Here is a 20,781-nt window from a genome sequence, read left to right as displayed (position 1 = left end):
TAGGTTCGAGTCCCACCAGAGTCGAAGTACAAAGGTGCAATGGGGAAAGGTTGCAGTCCTTTCTGCTATAGTGCACCGAGGGGCTGGGAAGTGTATAGACCCCTTGGGTTGTACGACTCACAATAAATGTATGTAGTGAAAACTAAAAGTATCATAATTGAAGCACCTCAGAGTGCAACATGATGTATGTTGATAACTCCAATACCATTGCACTGTCTGACTGTCTGTAATGACCATAATGACTGTAACATTCATTGATTGTATTGAAGCACCTCATGATCCATGTGTAAAAGTTGAATATGATTGCACTTTTTGTGATGGCCATTTAGAAATGTTTTGTAATGTTCTTTCAGATATTTTATGAATAAAGTATATTTTTCCAAAACAAAAAGTACCAGGTTTATATCTGTCTTTCACATGTCAACCCAGCTGAAACACGTTACTGTGAAACCAACTCTGATGAGCCACAGGAGGCAATCATTCTAACTATGCTCATTGACAGTTTTTATCATTAATCGGTAGGCTTTAGTTTAATTGGTTGTAACCCGAAAGAGTTACAATTTCAATTTGCAGACACAGCGCCACGATTTTTTTTTTCTAGCTCCACGATTTTTAATGTACTCGAGTTATAATGAATCTATTACACCTCCATCAGCAATATAACTAAAGTACCTATCACAGCTCCATCTCCCAGTATAACCTGTTTTAACTTTAACATATCTATCAGTTTTGTAATCCAGTTTCAGTTATAACCATACCCATAACCATCACATTCCCCCCATCTCACTGTAACTTTGTTGCAGTTATAACGTACCAATCACAGTCCCGCCTCCCACAGTGGCAAGTCCAATAAGGAAATATCTCTTCAATTTCTTTTTACGATCTTTCCTTTTCCGAGAAATTTCAAATTCTCTGGAAATGTTAAAGAGGGAAATGGGTTAGGTGCAATGTACCAAAGTAAATTAGTGAAGCAAGGAAACAGTTAATAAATTTCTCAGGGAGTTCTCAGTACTTAAAATGTGTGTAAATAAAATTAGAATACTTACAGTGAGCAGCATCCTTATGGAACGGCAATTAAAAAGAAAAATGGCATCAGTATGAATTACAGGCACCTTTATAATGCAAGATTACTGATAAAGTAAAATCAATATTAGCTCCATCAACAAGCATGTTTATAATAGATTATTGGCAGAGATCTGGTCTCCTCATTTGAAAGGTATTCAAATTCTTGATACAAGGATGTTTCCATCATTGATGAGAAGGTACTGGAGATTTCACATTACAATACTACTTTGGTCACATGATTTCAAGCTATGGTTCACTTTGTATACAAGCTTTTTTTTAAAGAGATAGAATGTCAGTAAGCCCACCAAGTCTTCCCCTTTCTGGGGATTAAATCCACCTACCTTCTCACTATACCGCTCAATTCCTTCACTTTCTAAACACACATTTAATTGTCTCTTGACTCCATTGATAGTGTTCTCCTTTCCTTGATAGTTTATTCCAAGTGGAAAAAGTTTGCCCTGACTTCCCTTCTCACTTCAAATGTCCTCATTTTTAATTTGTATTTCCTGTGATTTGAATACTTCATGATATTGAATAATTTGCTTGAATCAGCTTGGTCAGTTTCTTTCATAACCATAACAATTTCAATCAGATCACTCAAGCTCCTTTTCTTCAAATGAATTGGCATCGAGACTTCAAAAGCAACTGCGAGGCCAAGTAATGGACAATTCAAATATCAGATCCACACAGCTCCAGCTCAGAGTGAGACAGCAATTGAAAGAGAATCTGAGCAATAGCTTTTGTCGGAGGAGGTTGAACATACGATAGGCAGCCTGCATGCCTGTCTCATCTGTTTACACAAACAGCTTGACTGAAGTGATTTTTAAAAAAGCAATACAAAAATAAAAATACCTGGAAAAACTCAGCAGGTCTGACAGTATCTGCGGAGAGGAACACAGTTAACATTTCGAGTCCGTATGACTCTTCAACAGAACTAAGGAAAAATAGAAGAGAGGTGAAATATAAGCTGGTTTAAGGGGGGGTGGGACAAGTAGAGCTGGATAGAGGGCCAGCGATAGGTGGAGATTGCCAAAAGATGTCATAGACAAAAGGACAAAGAGGTGTTGACGGTGGTGTTGCATATCATTACTTGATTTCTTCAAGACGACATTAGATTAAATCAAACAAACATTCCACAGCACTTTCACAGTTTTTTTATAAGTAATTGCAAATGAAGCAGTACCACGTTATTTTCTGATCCTATTCCACCCAACACGCTCCCCATTAAGAGTGTGCAGGTTGATTTGACAAATTAATGAGATTCCAAAAAAGAGCACATTACAAAAGTGTATTATGCTAGCATCATATATGAAATAGAAGCATCATAAAGCATTACATCTTCACAAACTCATTCGCAAGTTGATTCCCTGGCAGTCCACTGCTGTGCAATTTTGGTTACATGGTTACCTAAAGCATCAAAAAGTGTTAGAAAATAAACAACCACACAGGTGATCAGTTGAATGTCACAATATTTGTATAGAGTGTATTGGTTAATTTGTTCCTGTTTGCATAAAATAGCCTGACTGCTGCTTCAGATTTTCTATGAATCTCTAGTTAAAAACTCACCAGCTGGGGAAATCACATCTTTATCGAGCCCTTCATGCAATTAATTCACAATATTTAAAATGTGATACATGCATAGAAAACTAAGTGGGCTCCAGAACATGCCTGCCCCTAGCCACGTTGGTCCAGTACAGCTGCAACACTGGCATCTACCCAGCAATGTAGAGAATTGCCTAGGTATGTCCTATACACAAAAAGCAGGACAAATCCAACCCAGCAAATTACCACCCCATCATGCTACTCTCGATCATCAGTAAAGTGATGGAAGGGGTCATCAACAGTGCCATCAAGCAGCACTTGCTTAGAAATAACCTGCTCACTGATGCTCAGTTTGGGTTCCACCAGGATCGCTCAACTCCTGACCTCATTACAGCCTTGGTTCAAACATGGACAAAAGAGCTGAACTCCCGAGGTGAGGTGAAAGTGACTGCCCTTGAAATCAAGGCAGCATTTGACCGAGTGTGGCATCAAGGGGCCTTAGCAAAACTGAAGTCAATGGGAATCAGGGGGAAAACTCTCCGCTGGTTGGAGTCATAGGTAGCACAAAGGAAGATGGTTGTGGTTGTTGGAGATCAATCATCTCAGTTCCAGGATATCACTGCAGGAGTTCCTCAGGGTCGTGTCCGAGGCCCAAGCATCTTCAGCTGCTTCATCAATGATGTTTCTTCCATCATAAGGCCAGAAGTGGGAATGTTCGTTGATGATTGCACAATGTTCAGCACCATTCACAACTGCTCAGGTACTGATGCAGTCCATGTCCAAATTCAGCATGACCTGGACCATTTCCAGGCTTGGGCTGGCAAGTGGCATAATATTTGTGCCACACAAGCGCCAGGCAATGACCATTTCCAACAAGAGAGAATCTAACCATCACCCCTTGATATTCAATGGCATTATCATTATTGAATCCCCCACTATAAACATCCTGGGGTTTACCATTGACCAGAAACTAAACTGAACTAGCCATATAAATACTGTGGCTACAAGAGCAGGTCAGAGGCTAGGAATCCTGTGGCGAGTAACTCATCTCCTGACTCCCCAAACCCTGTCCACTATCTCCAAGGCACAAGTCAGGAGTGTGATGGAATACTCTCCACCTGCCTGGATGAGTGCAGCTCCAACAACACTCAAGTAGCTCAACACCATCCAGGACAAAGCAGCCCTCTTGATTGGCACCCCACCCACAAACATTCACTCCCTCCATCACCGATGCACAGTGGCAGCAGCGCATACCATCTACAAGATGCGCTGCAGGAATTCACCAAGCCTCCTTAGACAGCATCTTCCAAACCCACAACCACTACCATCTAGAAGGACAAGAGCAGCAGATGCATGGGAACACCACCACCTGGAAGTTCCCCTCCAAGCCACTCAGCATCCTGACTTGGAAATATATCACCGTTCCTTCACCATTGCTGGGTCAAAGTCCTGGAACTCCCTCCTTAACAGCACTGTGGGTGCACCTAAGCCACATGGACTACAGTGGTTCAAGAAGGCAGCTCACCACCACCTTCTCAAAGACAATTATGGATGGGCAATAAATGCTGGCCTTGCCAGAGTTGCCCACATTCCATGAATGAATAAAAAAGATTATTTGAGGAAAAAACAGCTGAAATATAGCTAGAGTAAGATGCTAGGCAGAGAGTGAAAATCACAGATGAAGTGTGAGCCCAGAGAACATAGCATGCAATATCCTGTAGCATAAATGTAGCATAATTTTAATACTGCGGAATAGGTTTGTTCTTTCCATTTTTGCCAATTATTGACTGTTTTGTTCTCTAGATTCATATTCACCAAAAAGTGGATTGAGACTGCGCCAAACTCATTTCACTTAGAAGAGACTTTCATCCCATCAGTCAGGGCTTGGCTGACCCTGGATCTGTGAGGAAAGGGCAAGGGTTCTAGGCCCCTGCACCATGCAGACCATCAGAATTCAACATTTCATTTGAGAAAGCCACTGGTGACATTGAGCCAAAATCTAGCTAAACATTTTCACGTCACTGAGAAGGCAGGTTAATAATCACTGATTCAGCCACGCAAATCAGCTTTCAAAAATATGTGGATATTGTTTATGGTTATAAATGTTATAGTTAAAATGTCCTTTATTTGCCATAGTATGTAGCTTGTACTGGTGCAGTGGTTGGAGAAATTAAACAGGTCAAAAAGCTAAGATTCATGAAAGATCTTGCGTTATTAATTCTCTGAAGCTGTACCCCATTTAATCACAAGCTAATGTGCAGAAAGAACTTGTAATGAGTCTTATTGTACATTAGATGTCAATCTTTGAACTATTGACAGAAGCCAGTCAGTGCTGGTTATATGCTGACTTGTGTAATTTGGGTGAAGGCCAATATTCCATTTTCAGTAGTTAAATATGAAGGACTGTTGCCAACTGGAAGTATCAATTCAACATATGTAGATGGCACAATAGCCTGGTCGAATGTCAGTATCGTTCAGGGATTGAGATTTACTGCTGCTGCTGCCAAAAAGGAAAATTCAGACTGGCATGGCAAGGGAGATTCTTCTAAAGTACATTGCTGGGCTGTAACACACATCCAATCTATGTTGCACCAGTAAGACTGAGTACAGGGAACTTTATTCTGCACCTGACAGTGTACTGGACCTGGGTATATTTCATGAGTCAGTGTCAATGCGCTTTACTCCGAAACTAACCCATTCCATAATTTAGAGATGTCTACCTTTTTGGGAGCTGGGAGCACAATATACATGTCAAGGTCAGTGAGTGTGCCTCATAGGGCTAGGCATAACTGTGAAGTGTCACACAGAAGAAACTGCAAAACCGCCCTGTGCACAGGTCTGGTCTCCATATTACAGAAAGGATATGGAGACATTGGAGAAGGTGGAAAATAGATTTACAAAGATGATACCTAAACTGAGAGGTTATAATCATCAGGAAAGACTGAATAATTAGGTTGGGGTTCTATTCTCACAAAAACTAAAGGCTGAGGAGTGACCTAACAGTGGCTTTTAAAAATATGAAGTGGTTTGATAGGGTAGACATAGAGAAGAGTCTTTCCACTTGTGGAAAGTCCAAAACTAGGGGTCATAAATATAAGGTAGTCACCAATAATTCCTCAAAGAAATACTGGAGAAACTTCTTTATCCACAGAGTGGTGAGAATATGGAACCTGCTGCCAGGTAGAGTAGTTGAGGCAAATAACACTGATGGCTTAAGGGGAAGCTGGATAAACACCTAGGGAAGAAAAGATACAATAACACGAACAACTTAAATGCAGATACACCGAAATGAAGTAAGGTGGGAGGCGGTTCATGTGGAGCATGAATACTAGCACAGGCCAGTTGGACTGAACGGCCTTTTTCTATGCTGTAAAATCTATATAATTCTATGTAATTGCATACACTGCCCCCTTCTAGCTCCCAATCTTTAATGTTGTGGTGTTGAGCTTAGCCACTTGTTTGGGTGTGAATGAAAGTATCAAGAGAATACACATGCATGCGCACGCACACACAAAGATTTAATATATGCTATGCTAAGTTATGAACTGAACAATCGGTGGAACTCTTGCAGAATAAAAGAAAACTGCAGACACACTCTAGTGTCTTTTTAAACTGCAATATAGTTTTAGGACTGATGAGAGAATTATAAAACACAACTGTAAAAACTTGAGTGCTTTTTAATCATCATTCAACCCCCTTGATTGGACAAAGCACATAATCACTTCATTGTTATCTGAATCTCCTGATCACCCTCCACCCAATTACCTTCAAAAATCCTGTCAAACTGTGTACACAGCACAGAACCAAACAGAACTCAATCTTCAAATGGCCCGGACAGATATACAGTTGTGCTCAAGGTCAAATAGGAATATTTTGTAGTGATAGCATTTTGTTTTGTGCTTTGATTATTTATACATTTCTTGTACATTTACAAGATTGTGACCTCACCCTATTTCCCTCCCAAAGAAAATAAATCAAAATCCACGATTCATAAATGATGCTGTTTGAAAATAGGGCTGATTATTCAGGGCTGTGTGTTTCTCTGTTTAAGCATGTAGGCTGTTATTTCTCTATTACAGAACATACTGGAATTGTGAAATGCTTTATAAGTCTAGGTTTTTCTCTTACTCTGACTCTGTTTCTTTATGTTCTTTCAGACTTTCTACCAACGATTCCTCAAAGATCTCCAGTTCTTCAAACGAAATTCGCAAGAGCCATGTGATGTGACGAATGAGGACCCTTGCACGTGCGTCGTAATATCCTGCAACACAAACATGGAATGTTGAATGCTGCATTCCAGTTAGAAAACTCTGGCACAGTTACAACTTTTAATGCTTTGGATTAGCATTATCTAGATATACTGTACTGGAAAACAAGCAATGGGTTTGACCTTGGGTAGGTCCAAGTTTGTAAACAGATCTTACAAATGGTTCTGCATCGAGCAACATAGGCCAGAGTCACACTGCCCGGAGTGAGGCTGAGCACTACAGATCTGGATTGTGCTCTCTGGTGGGAGACTGACTGTATTGGCCAGTGTTAATCCATGTGTGCACTGCCCTGTATACAATTGGAACAAACAGACTATCCTAAGCAGGCTCAAAATTAATAAATGAATAGATTAATAAAATGAAAATACATGATTTCCATCAACTGGTATTTTGATAAATTCAATTAGATCAAGGGAAGGCATGATAGTTCGCATACTGGAACCATCAGCAAATCCTCCTCTAATACCACATCCCCTCTAACACATCAACCGTCAATCTGACCCACTCTCCCTGAAAACCTATACCACAGTGATCCAACCATCAGACCAAAGAGCAAGAGTGTGCGACAAGCAAACAGTTCATTTTGTATCTTGGAATAAAGCATGGCACAAAAATACAATGTGCGTCAGCCGTGGCTCAGTTGGCGGCATTCTCCGCCCTGAGTCACAAGGTTCTGGACTCATGTCCCACTCCAGGGTTTGAGCACAAAAATCTACGCTGACACTCCAGCTCGGTAATAAGGGAGCACTGCATTATTGGAGGCACCGTCTTTCGGATGAGATGCTAAACTGAGGCCCCATCTGCAAGCTTGGATGCGTGTTAAAGATCCCATGGCACTATTTCAAATAAGAGCAGGGGAGTTAGCCCTAGAGTCCTGGCCAATATTTATCCCACGATCAGCATCACTGGAAAAAACCAGATTTCTTAGTCATTATCACATTGCTGTCTGTGGGAAATCACTGTTAGCAAATTGGTAGCTGCGCTTCCAACGTTACAACAGAGATTACCCTTTAAAAATACACATTGGCTGCAAAGCACTTTGAGATGTTCAGTGAAAAATGCTATATAAATGCAAGTCTTTCTTTACTCTGGGACATAAAATACTTTCTTGTCCCACACATTCACTAGGACAGTAAAGAGCTATATTTTTCCACACTCAACCACCAGCTTAAGACCACCCACTGATGCCAGTTTGATCTTCTCTCCAGTGATCCCTGATCAATAATTTTACCACCCTATTCTCAAACCACTCCTGAAATGTTGGTGGTGTAATGAGATAAAGTCAGCCCCTTTTACAGTATTATTGTTAGGTTGTGCAGGATTAGTCCTGTGAAGCTTGTACTTGGCTGAACATCTACCCCAAACTGGTACATTTTGTTTTCTCTTTGTCCTGTGCTGTTCTGCAGATAGGCGTAAGGTCAAAAGGTGCTGAAGCCTTCACCAAGACACTACACAACACTGTGGCAAATTCTTTACTTTCTAAAGTGAATGTTCCTGTCATGAGCACAGACAACAAAATACATGCAAAAAATGTACAGAAAGGAGTTTTTAAACATGATATTTAATGATAATAAACAATAAAAATCTTTGTGCTTATCAAGGTGAGGAATTTCTATGAATGTTTTCTATTCTAGGTACTTGGTATCAGCTGGGACAAAGTCCACCTGTTTGGCCACATTATGAATGCAACTTCCATGGCCATCAAGTCCTGGAGTGGGAGCCGAACCCAGAGCTTCTGGCCCAGAGGTAAGGACATTACCACTGCACTACAAGACCCCTAAAGAGCTATCTAACCTAATTCCACTTTGCAGCTCTTGATCCATATGCTTGTACGTTACGGCACTTCTAATGACTATCCATGTACTTTTTTAATGAAATGGGGCTTTCAGCCTCTATGCCTCTACCACCCTTTCAGGCAGTGAGTTCCAGGCTTCCACCACCCTCTGGGTGAAAACATTTCACCTCAACTTCCCTCTAATCATTCGACCAATTACTTTAAATCTATGCTCCCATCCCGCCCCACCTCTGTTACTGACAGGGAAATAAGGTCCTGCTTATTTGCTCTGTCATGGCCCCTCATAATTTTATGCACCTCAATTAAATATTCTGTCAGCTGACTCTATTCCAAATAAAACAACCCCAGCCTATCCAAACTTTCTTCATAATTAAAAATCTCCAGACATGGGCAACATATTTGTAAATCTCCAGAGATCACATCCTTCTTGTAATATGGTGATCACAATGTATGCAGTACGTTGGCTGCAGCCTAACTAGTGTTTTACAAGATTGTAGCATAACTGCCCTGCTCTTATATTTTATGCCTCGGCTAATGAAAGTGCCTTCTATGCATTCTTAACCACTTTATCTACCTGTCCTACCTGCAGGATATGCGGACATGCACTCTAAAGTCCCTCTACTTCTCATTAAATGGCCATTCATTGTGTATTCCCTTGTCTTGTTTGCCTTCCCCAAAAGCACTGCCTTACACTTCTCCAGGTTGAATCCATGCACACCGCCATTGACTAACCTGTGCCTTTCTAACAACAATTTTTTCCAATAGTCTGCCCAACACCAAGGTTAGGCTGACTGGCCTGTGATTACTTAGTCTATCCTTTTCTGCCTTTTTAAACAAAGATACAACGTTATCGGTCCTCCAGGAACATGCCTGTTAGCTAGACAGGATTGGAAAATGATGGTCCTCTCTCCTACAGGATAGTGGGTGGTGCTGATGACGGCGGTGGGGGCGGGGGGGGGAAATGTTGTACAGAAATTCTAAAATGTGGCCCATATGTCAGTGTGGGAGGCATTGTCACAGGAGCCTATTAAAAGGAGGCAGAATGGCGTTGGTTTCCTTTGTTGCTTTGGCTATCTCACACTTGGTGTGTGAAGCCAGTGAAGAATATTTGTAATGAAAACGCTGGTAATACTCAGCAGGTTTTGGCAACATCTGCGAGGAGAAATAGATGTAATAATTCAGGCCTGTGACCTTTCATCGAAACTGGGAAAAGGTAAAACTGCAATAAGTTTTGAGCAAGGTGGGTGGGACAAGGACAAAAGGTCTGTGATAGGGTGAAAGACAGGAGAGTTGAATGACAGAAGAATTAGTCTTCCAGGGCCAAAGAGAATGGTGGTGCGGCAAGAAAAGAAACAAAGAAATAGTTATAATCTTGTCTTTGTATAAGTTCTACTTTCTTCTTTTCTTCTTAAGTTTGAAATATTCAGTCCTACACGCTTCCTCATCTCCCTATATCCTCACTCTGTTGAAAATAAGACTCACTGAATTATCACCTAACGAAATTCATTTTTTCCACAGGTCCTTTTCATTTCTCTCCTTTCCATTCATGGGCAATTTTTCACCTGTCCTCCTCTTCTCCTGAAGGCTTCAGCCCCTTGGTGACTTAGTTACACAGGTGCCAAGCATCTCAGATGCACAAATGGTCATTCTTTAGTTACTTCTTGCCCCGCTGAATTCAAGATGCTTCTGGAAGACTTTTTATTTAGGGTGCGCAGCAGTGTTTGCATCAAGCATCCCCAGGTCATGGGCATCATGTGTCTGATGTAGATTAGTCAGGTCAGGCACAGCACATGTTAGATACAGTAACATCTCATGAACATTCCATGTAACCCTCCTCACTCTAAGTCCCAAGCATTAAACTTTTCTTTTGTTAACAGACGTTGTGTGCATTGCCATTATTTTTTTGCCTTTCAAGTTTACAGCATTCCCAATGTTTTCTTCTCCCCGTAATGTTACTTTCTGTTCAATGTCACAGGTGGGGAAGTAAGTGGCTCACTTAAAAGCAGGAACTGGGTCAAGGTTTGTGACATTACAGAATCAGTTAAATCACTACCTCAGTGTAGAACTCAATTTATTGGAATCCTGAGCTTTGTTCAATTCCTCCAGGTTAGTTACTTTCTCAATCAGTTTATCAGAACAGCAGCTTTGAAGCTTTTCTGTAATCAGGCTGGCAATTTACAAACCATATCCATACTTTGGTGATTTTCTGCATCAGGAAAATGTCCAAGGCTAGACACAAAAGCAGCTGCTGCATTATTAATTTCAAGCCAGGGTTATGAAGCTCTTCTATGAATAATGATGACCTGATTCAGAATGTTTTGCAATGCAACAATCGAAAAGCCATAGCTTGCAGAAGAAAATTCTATATTTTAGACACCAACAAAAACTCAACTTCACATTATCAGAACACCCAGCATTTTATGATTCTACAATAAATAAATCATTTGCAATTTTTCATTTTACAATGCCAGATTTGTTGCTTTAGAGAAATCCCTTCCTTCCCCCACTGTAGATCCACATCCTATGATGCCTTCACTCAGCTGGATTGAAATTGGAGTTTGTGGGGAGAATTTGTCATAGTCAAAATTACTTGTGCTGCAAATACCAATTAAGGACCTTCAGAATATTCCAAAGATGATTGGTGATCATTCTGACACCATTGAATCCTGCACTCTGGGGGATGATGTGTCAAAACAAACACTATGCCAGCACAGGGTAAGGGAGAGACTGTCATAGCATTGGAGAGGGAAGGAATGGCATGGCATGAGGAGCTGCAGGGGCTGCTCCTCAGCCAGAAAGCAGTTATTTGTAGGCCCAAAAATGTTAAACGTCTTCAGGGTGCTGAAGTTGGCCTTCTATACAAGCTAAAAAGGGAACAACAACTTGTATTTATACAACGCCTTTAATGTAGTAAACCATCCCAAGGCGTTTATAAGAGATTCACAGGTCAAAGAAGCTCATGGGCTGTCTCTTAGACATCACTGTTATAGTAGCAGTGGAATTGTCAACAAATGTATACACCCATGTTTCATGTATATATGGTCATGATATTGAATATTAAGGTCAAATTGATCCAGGCCCTGGAGCACAGAGGTATGGGTGTATAGGCATAGTGCTAACTGTTGCATAACCAAGATGAGACGCTTGCATGATGGAAAAGGGCTGGAGCCAATCTTGTTTAGGAGAAGGAAATCTAAGAGCATATATATGAATTTATTGAATTTTTATGCGTGATTTATTATTAAGGGTATATAATGTGGTGTGCCAGGAACAATCATGGCAGCTGTATGATACAGAATAATGTGGATAAAAGCAAAAAACTGTGGATGCTGGAAATCCAAAACAAAAACAAAAATAAAAATACCTGGAAAAACTCAGCAGGTCTGACAGCATCTGCGGAGAGGAACACAGTTAACGTTTCGAGTCCGTATGACTCTTCAACAGAACTAAGGAAAAATAGAAGAGAGGTGAAATATGAGCTTGCTTAAAGAGGGGTGGGACAGGTAGAGCTGGATAGAGGGCCAGTGATAAGTGGAGATTGCCAAAAGATGTAATAGACAAAAGGACAAAGAGGTGTTGACGGTGGTGATATTAGCTAAGAAATATGCTAATAGGTGACATTAAGGGTAGAAAGCAGGACGAGCAAGGTACAGATAGCCCTAGTGGAGGTGGATAAAACATTATTTTGATTTGAAGGGCCATTGTTGTGATGGAAGAATCAGAAATGACACTATAGAGATGTTTCCAGGATCTGCTTCCTGATTCTAGAATCTCATTAGTTGAATAGCTAGACTGAAATGACAATTGCAGGGGTTCCCAAACCATGGGTTGCAACCACCCCCACTGGGGTTGTGGGACAATCATTTGGGGTCATGAGCTCCAAGCAGAGACTCTGGTGGGACAGTTGCGGGATCGATGCCGAGGCTGCATTATTCAAATGCACGGTTCTTACCTCTGAGGCCCCATCAGAGTGGAAAATGGTTGTGGGCAAAAGTATCAGTCCCCGCTCAACAATTCTTCAAACCCCCCACCACCATTCCCATTCTCACTCTGGGGTTGCACCAATTTCTAAGAATTAAAATGAGGTCACAGTGAGAAAAAATTTAGGAAACACTGGACTATGGTCTCTGGTTCAGTGATTTGATTAGTAGAAGGAGAGGGATGTTACAACACAACATATAAGCTCATTTATCCGCTATGCGTTTCCAGCATTTTCTGCCTTTACGGTTACAGAATCCAGAACTCACCGTCTTTCAGTGAAAAGGAAACAAGGTCCTGAAACAGAAGGGCAAAAATTAGATTGAATATTTGAGCTCTTCCAAAATAAAAGAAAACATTTCACAGAAATTTTCACACAAACATGCAGCACCAATGGAACGTCAAGAAAACAATCAAAAATACGATAAGGGACAGCAGGCACAACAGCACAAAAGGATGCCATACAGAATATGTACCTGAGTGATTAGAATTGGACTGTCCTTCAAAGCCGGTTCTTTTAGCAGGAGGTCTGCAAATGTGTCTGCTCCTTCCCCTCCCATTCCATTGGCAAAAGCCTCCATGACGGGCAAGACAGATTCTGAAAACTGCAGCCAATGTACAAGCTCTTCAATAAATTTCATTCTGAACTGTCTACAAAACCAAAGAAATGTATTTAGTGACCTTTCTTTAATAAGATTTGTAAATAAAACTGTCTAGTACATACAAGTATACATACATGCATAAAATGCAAGCATGCATATAAACATGTATACTAACAGACCTACATATATGCACATGTGCAGTCACACAAACATGCATGCATGTACACTGACTCAACACCATGAAACGTACTTGTGTATTTGTACACATGCATCTCCTACAGGTCAATCTGTAAACCCTTTAAAGGCTAACCAACAGCTTCAAAGAATACTGCTGAAGAAAGAGACATGTCTAAGCGTTTCGTCTTGCACTCATCAGGACACCTCGCAAGAATACCAATTTAAGTGGAAAACAACAATTTTTACTGTATGTGAAGAGAGTGCTGATTGGTTGGCAAGTGGTGTTGCACCAGTGATGGTTACTGACAGTTAACTGCCAAGCATTGTTTGAAATTTAAACCAGGCAGCTTGACCCTGATTAGTCAAGGCCTTTCCCTGAGGAATGAGTCAGCGAATGGCTCTCACTTATTTTGTTTAGCTGAAACAGGCACAATGTGTGTACATAACTAAAAACATAAAATGCTGGAAAACCTCAGCAGGCCTGGCAGCATCTGTGGAGAGAGAAACAGAGTTAACATTTCAAGTCCATATGACTCCTCTTCATTCGGACTTGAAATGTTAACTCTGTTTTTCTCTCTACAGATGCTGCTAGACCTGCTGAGATTTTCCAGCATTTTATGTTTTTATTTCCGATTTCCAGCATCCGCAGCATTTTGCTTTTATTGTAATGAGTGTACATGTTCTTTCTGTCTGCAAAGAACAGGGCCCTGTGTATTAATATATGTAGCTTCCAGTACACGCAAGTGCGCCACACTGCGAGCCCAACTGAAAATCTTAAATTGGTTGTCAACGTAATTCTTAGCACAGAGAGCATTATTTAACAAACGTTGTCCAATCGCAGAATCACATCTAATGTTGGACACTGACAGCACCCTAGAATAAGCTGACAACCAATTATCTGAAGAGGAAAAAAATTGCAAGATTATGGGAAAAGGCAAGGGAGTGGCACTAGGTAAGTTGCTCTTGCAGAGAACAGGCAGACACAGACATGACAGGCTGAATGGCCTCCTCCTGTGTTGACCATTCCATGAAAAGAGTCCTGGATTTAGACCGATGGTACGTGAAAACGAGGAGTTAGACTGAAAGCTCTGTGGGACATGGGTTTGTCATAGCCTAAATTGCAAGGGTACCCAACGTTGCATCACTTTTATTACAGTACATAAAAGCACAATTAGTAACAGTGGTGACTTAGAAATTACAGGAGGAGGATATAACTTCTGAAGCAATGAGAATTATCTTCTGTGGGCACATACTTGCAAACATTTTGTAACTTGACAAGTGATTAGCTGCATTTAATTCCATTTTGGAATCTACTGCGATTTTGAAAGCACACCTCAGTATTTTCTATTTAAGGAAAACAAATCATTTCAATCCCACATAGTTCCAAACCATGGCAATTCCACATGTTTAGCGGCATGAAATGATCAAATGAAGCTAGTTAATACGTTCACACCAGGGAACATCTACCCTGTCTCAAAAAAGCAGCCGCAACCAGCATCAAAGAAAATAAACTTTGCATAACGCAACAGCGGGATATAATTCAGAAAGTGGCTTTTGAAGATAATACAAGGGTTTTAGAAGCTGCATTTTTGAACCTTGTTGTATATGAACCTTGCTGGGGACAAACTCTAAACAAACACACCCATAACCGAGAGCTTAGTTTAATTTTTTCTGCCTCAAATCTAGATAACAAACAATGGGAGAAAATAACACTGATGAATTAGTTTCAATCCTACCATTCAATTTATCTGGTTCCAACCATAGTCTTGCTTTCTCAATGATCTGCTTGGTTAATACTGATAGCCTCCAATACCAGTGAGAAAAGCAACTTTTTCTTTTGAAACCCTAACAGTTGGGTTGAAAGCTAACGTTCAGCACATATCAACATGCTCATAAATATACACAAACACACACAGGTTTGTGGATCAGTTCAGCTTGCTTAGAACCTCTCCAAATTTAGTACCTAAAGGAGACAGTTGATCGGAGGGCATTGTACAAAATGGAAATCCACTAGAAACTGATCCTGGGCTTGGCAGCTGCTACTGCCCCGTATGGACTGGTCTCAATTTCCATCCCTGGTCTGGACTAAGTTATCTGAACTCAGTTAGGGCTGGAGTAGAACTACAATAAGTGGCCTCTGCCCCAAGGTTAGGGTGAGGGAAAAGAAAACTCAGCTTGAATTCCCTCGTCTGATTGCTATTCAGTGTTCCTTGCTGGAAGTCTGTGTGCATAGCGGATGTTGAACTAAGACACTCAGTATTAAGCTGCTGTGTTAGCGTTTTACACCAGAGTACTAACCTGTGTTCCTCTTCGGAAAACAACAATGACAATGTAACACCACACAGGCCGCCATACGCAAACCTTCCTGGTTCACTCAGCAGTCGGCCAACCAACTCCAGTGGCTCTTTCTCTTCACCTGAGCAGCTCATCTTCACAGGGCTGTGAGCTGCTCTGTCCTGGTCAGTGGTGTGGACATTTTCAGCTGGTATCTGAGAAAGGAAGTGTTTTAACAAAAAAATTAAACAACAAAAATAAAGAGAAAAGCAAGAATAGCATTAACATGAAACAACTGCCACACCATTTCCTGATGATTATTCTGCAATAAGCTGGTGGCAATAAATCACATTCGTTAATTGTTCTGTGTGGATAGTACTAAACGTTAACAATTTTCAACACAGCATCCATACTGATAGGTATTGCCAAGAGTAAACTGAACTTAAAAAAAGCCCCCATGGAATTTACATTATGCACCACAGAATATACCAAATGCAATAGTGTGTTTTCAAATTGAACTCTTTAGTGTTCAGTTAACAGTAATAACTTGGTAATGACTCAACCATCACTCTTGGAACTAAAAATGACACCTGAACTCCTTAATCAGACCATTACCTTCTAATGAGATCCAGGTATTGTTCCATATTGAAATGTTTCATTCAGTTTTGAGCATGCATACTCAACTGCAGCATAGCAAATCTCAGTACGGAAACAGGAACTTCTTACAATGTTCCTCAAACTTGAGGTTGTGAAAAATTCAGCTCACAGTGTGGTTCATTAACCTTATGAGTAGGTTGTGACCTTCAAATTCACAGTTGCCCTGCAGCAAAATGTGAAATATGATCCAACTGTAAAAAAAGTTGCTCAAAACAAGCTCCACAAGTCAGCGAGGGCTGCATCAATCCAGTACTCAAACTTGAGGAGGACTAGATTTTCATTAACAGCCGAAGTTAAAGAAATCTGAGTTTACTGCATTTCCCTAAGTAACTGCTATGTACAATCAACTGGCGAGTGAACGATTTCCAATAACACACACAGACTCCTGACACACAGAAAGGGGATTATTTGCTTGCTACAATAACTCAAAATGAGCTTCAGAATGGAGCGAAGGCTTCTGAGGATAAGTTTCTCACAACAGTTGTTAAAATGCATTCAGTTAAACAGTCAAAGATCCAGAATCCACAGAGCCCCATCTCAAATATGACCAACCTCCCTGGCTCCACACCCCAGAGCCAGTTCAAGGGGCTGCATGAATTTTACATGACACATTTTTGCACACTGATCTCAAACAAGGTTGACTGGTCCTTAATTGTCCATGAACCACCTCCTGCTTAGGTACTACAAGTGGAGTATCCTTTACGCATGCATCTAAAAACCGAACACATCCAAAAACCAAACACTTTTTACGTGGGAAGTCTGCGACCCAAGCCGACATGAACCTCGCCGATCAGACCTGACCTTTAGCGCGGAAAGTCTTCTTGTTTGTGTTACCTTTCGATTTTTGTGGCTATTTAGTGCTTTTATTTTACCATGTCAAATTTGTAGACGATAGCTAGCCTAGGCTTAGGCTATTGTAATGTCAGTAGGTGAGGCCTACTGTATACACAGTAGACATGTCACATCCGAAAACCAAAAATTTCTGAATACTGAAATGCAATCAGCCCCAAGGGTTTTGGATAATGGATGCAGAGATAATCAGTACTGCAAGTTTGTGGGTATTAAATATCTTAATGAAAGAAAGTACATGAATTTATATAGCACCTGTCACTACCTCAGGATGTCCCAAAACACTTTACAGCCATTTAAATACTGTTAAAGTGTAGTCACTGTTGCAATGTAAAAACGGCTATAGACAATTTGCACGCAGCAAGTTCTCACGAGCAGCAATGTAATAATGACTAAATAATCTGTTTTCGAGATGTTGGTTGCAGGATAAATATTGGTCAGGGGAATTTCCCTGATCATCTTTCAGATCTAATTAAGAGGGCAGACGGGACCTCAGTTTAACATCTCATATGAAAGATAACACCTTCAAGAGTACAACACTCCGTCAGTCTTTCACTGAAGTGTCAGCTTGGATTATGTGTTCAAGTCTCCAGAGTGAGGCCTGATCCCACAACCTTCTAACTGAGAAGTCAGAGGGCTGCCATTGAATCAAGGCTGACACCTTTTAGGGCTGGATTTTAACACTGGGCCTGCCAGATCTCATTTAGGATTATGACACTTCATTGTTAAAGATGTGCTGGTATGGACCAAGCAGTCGAATAGAATCCCTAAAATAAATTACTTGCCCCTTGATAGGAAGTGATTTCAGTCAACAGGGAACAGGTAATGGACTGTGAACAAGTTTTGTAGAAGAAAGGAGATATGGAGAGCAGGATTCTCTACTTCTGACAAACCCTTACTGTACTTTCATAAAATCTAATACACAACTAGCACTTGGATAGCAGGCTCATTTGAGGCCTCAGGGGGTGGTTGTCTCTGCCCTTTTGCAAGTCGCTCCAGACCCAGGTGAGGGTCCCGTGCTCAGGGTTATAAACCATGCGAATGTTTTCCCATGGTGATGGCGGAAGAGCTGTATGAAATTCACAAGCTTCACATCCTATTCAACCTGGACTAAGTTTCACATCAAACATGATATCAACAAGGTCTCAAACATCCACTACCGCAACCTTGTACATAGAAATGCAGAAAATCTACTGCCCTACAGGAGGAGGCCATTTGGCCCATCATGTCCGTGCCAACTGAAAAATAATTTTCCAGCTCTTGGTCTGAGCCTTGTAGGTTACAGCATTTCAAATACATATCCAAATTATTTTTAAATGCATGGAAAACGTCTGCCTCTATCACCCTTTCAGGCAGTGAGCTCCAGACACTCATCGTTTACTGGGTGAAACAGTTTCATAAGAACATAAGAAATAGGAGGAGTAGACCACATTGCACATTGAGCCTGCTCCGCCATTCAATACGACCATAGCTGACCTTGGGCTTCAACTCCATTTTCCTGCCCACTCCATATATCTATCCCTTAATTCCCTGAGACCCCTATAATCTGTCAAACCCAGCCTTAGACGTATTCAACAATGGAGCATCCAGAATCTTCTGGGGTAGAGAATTCCAAAAATTCACAATCTATTGGGTGAAATTTCCCCTCATCTCAGTCCTAAATGATCGGCCCCTTATCCTGAGACTGTGTCCCTGTGTTTTAGATTCCCTGATCAATAGAAACAATCTCTGTGTCCACCCTATCAAGAATGTTTGGCAGCTCTAGATTTGACTACTCAAAAGCTTGCCTTGCTGAGCAAGTCAGTGCTCTATACAAGCTGACTGTTAGCCCAGGAGATGCTTTGCACTCAATGTGAAGTCATTTCAATATTTTATAAAGCTCATTTTTACCATCGGCTCCTATGTTCTGTCCCTCTGGCAATACAAGATGGGATCTTGTTTCCCTGGTTTTTTTAAATCCTAAAATAGTGGTTTCAGTTGATAGAAACAAGCTGGCAATTTAGCTTTGAAGCTAAGTGTAAAGAAACACATAAATGATTTGCACCCTGTCATCAACTTGCCAATGAGTTGGATTAAAAAAAGGAAGATTCATTGCACACATTAGTTTCACAGCAAATTTTGGTGCCATCAAAAACATACGGTGACTAATTGGTTATGTGCAGTGCACCAAGCTCCACATTGGAGGCTACAAGAGGTTGTAATAGAGGATAGAGCAGAAAGTGAAACCTAAGGCTTCTTATGGCATTGAACTTGGAATCTACTTGTATAAACAAAATGAATTTTCCAATCAGATTTGGATTCAATGATCACAAATTCAGCAAACAAGTGGCATCAGTTGGGTATTTGGCCTGCGGAGAGCATTACTGCTTTCTGTATTCATCAAGGGGGTGTGGGTATTATTCAGCATATTTCCCAAGATGAGGGCAGTTATTATTCTGACTGAGGGGGCAGGTTACTCGGGATATTTACATTTAGTTATTAGTGCAGGTGGACTATTTACTCCCTGTATTTACCTGGGGCAGGTGGGTATTATTGAGTGATTTCCCGATAAAGGCAGACAACACTTTAGACTATTTATCTGTGTGAAGAGGAAGTTAGGCTCACAGCAGCAGCAGCAGTAGTAGTAGTGGTTAGTCAGTTAATTAGTTAACACCAGTTTTGGCCCGTGTTCCCTAACCGAGCCTCCGGTACAAAAAGCGGCTCGGGCTCTGGGGAAGGATGGGTTAGAGGAACCTCCGGGGCCCGGGGACACCGAGCCGCTCGCTAGGCCGCGGCCTCAGGCTGCAGTTGGGAGTGGGCCCAGGGTGGGGGCGATTACCTGCAGGAGGCTGGCTCCGAGTTTCCGCCGCTTCCGCTCATCCGGCAGGAGCGCGCTCGTACAGAGCCATCAGGGGGCGCGCACCCAGAGCCATCAGGGGGCGCGCACCCAGAGCCATCAAGGGGGCGCACATCCAGAGCCATTAGGGGGCGCGCGCCCGGAGCCGCCAGGGGGCGGGCGCCCAGTGGGCAGGCGGGAACGCGCGTGCCTGGGGGGAAGTGAACGGTTTCAATCTGAGGCACAGGCAGGTTCAATTCATTTATAAATAATTCTGATCCTTTTTGCACTGGAACTCACAGAATTGACATCCTTTATAAAGTATGATGCCCAGAACTTTTTAAAAATTCATTCAGGGGATGTGGGCATCGCTGGCTGGGCCAGCATTTATTGCTCATCCCTAATTGCCCTTGAGAAGGTGGTGGTGAGCTGCCTTCTTGAACAGCTGCAGTCCATGTGGTGTAGGTACACCCACAGTGCTGTTAGGGAGGGGGTTCCAGGATTTTGACCCAGTGACAGTGAAGAAGCGGCGATATATTTCCAAGTCAGGATGGTGAGTGACTTGGAAGGGAACTTCCAGGTGGTGGTTTTCCCATTAATCTGCTGCCCTTGTCCTTCTAGATGGCAGTGGTCGTGGGTTTGGAAGGTGCTGCCTAAGGAACCTTGGTGAATTCCTGCAGTGCATCTTATAGATGGTACTGTGTGTCAGGATGGAGGGAGTGAATGTTTGTGGATGTGGTGCCAATCAAGCGGGCTGCT

The 20,781-nt window shown here is 41.6% G+C and overlaps 1 protein-coding gene across 6 annotated transcripts in view; it reads right to left on the bottom strand.

Moving 5' to 3' along the window:
- tmco4 (transmembrane and coiled-coil domains 4) overlaps positions 1-20,260 on the bottom strand; it is a 90,464-nt gene extending 70,204 nt beyond the window's left edge. Inside the window, exons 1-7 of one of the 6 annotated variants that reach the window (XM_078558049.1) lie at positions 19,098-19,809; positions 16,317-16,521; positions 15,726-15,916; positions 13,125-13,299; positions 12,918-12,945; positions 6,736-6,868; positions 815-912 (exon numbers count right to left, since the gene is read on the bottom strand). In XM_078558049.1, coding sequence (XP_078414175.1) covers positions 815-912; positions 6,736-6,868; positions 12,918-12,945; positions 13,125-13,299; positions 15,726-15,856 — 565 coding nt within the window. In that variant the 5' untranslated portion in view covers positions 15,857-15,916; positions 16,317-16,521; positions 19,098-19,809. Of the gene's footprint in view, positions 1-814; positions 913-6,735; positions 6,869-12,917; positions 12,946-13,124; positions 13,300-15,725; positions 15,917-16,316; positions 16,522-19,097; positions 19,811-19,860; positions 19,988-20,025 lie in introns of those variants that run through there. The other 5 variants (XM_078558052.1, XM_078558048.1, XM_078558050.1 and 2 more) reach the window with 5 other exon arrangements.
- Between the last annotated feature and the right edge of the window lie 521 nt (positions 20,261-20,781).

The sequence above is a fragment of the Cetorhinus maximus genome, chromosome 15 (assembly GCF_964194155.1).
Source record: "Cetorhinus maximus chromosome 15, sCetMax3.hap1.1, whole genome shotgun sequence".
NCBI classification, from domain to species: domain Eukaryota; kingdom Metazoa; phylum Chordata; class Chondrichthyes; order Lamniformes; family Cetorhinidae; genus Cetorhinus; species Cetorhinus maximus.
This window is presented reverse-complemented; position numbering and strand designations above follow the sequence as displayed.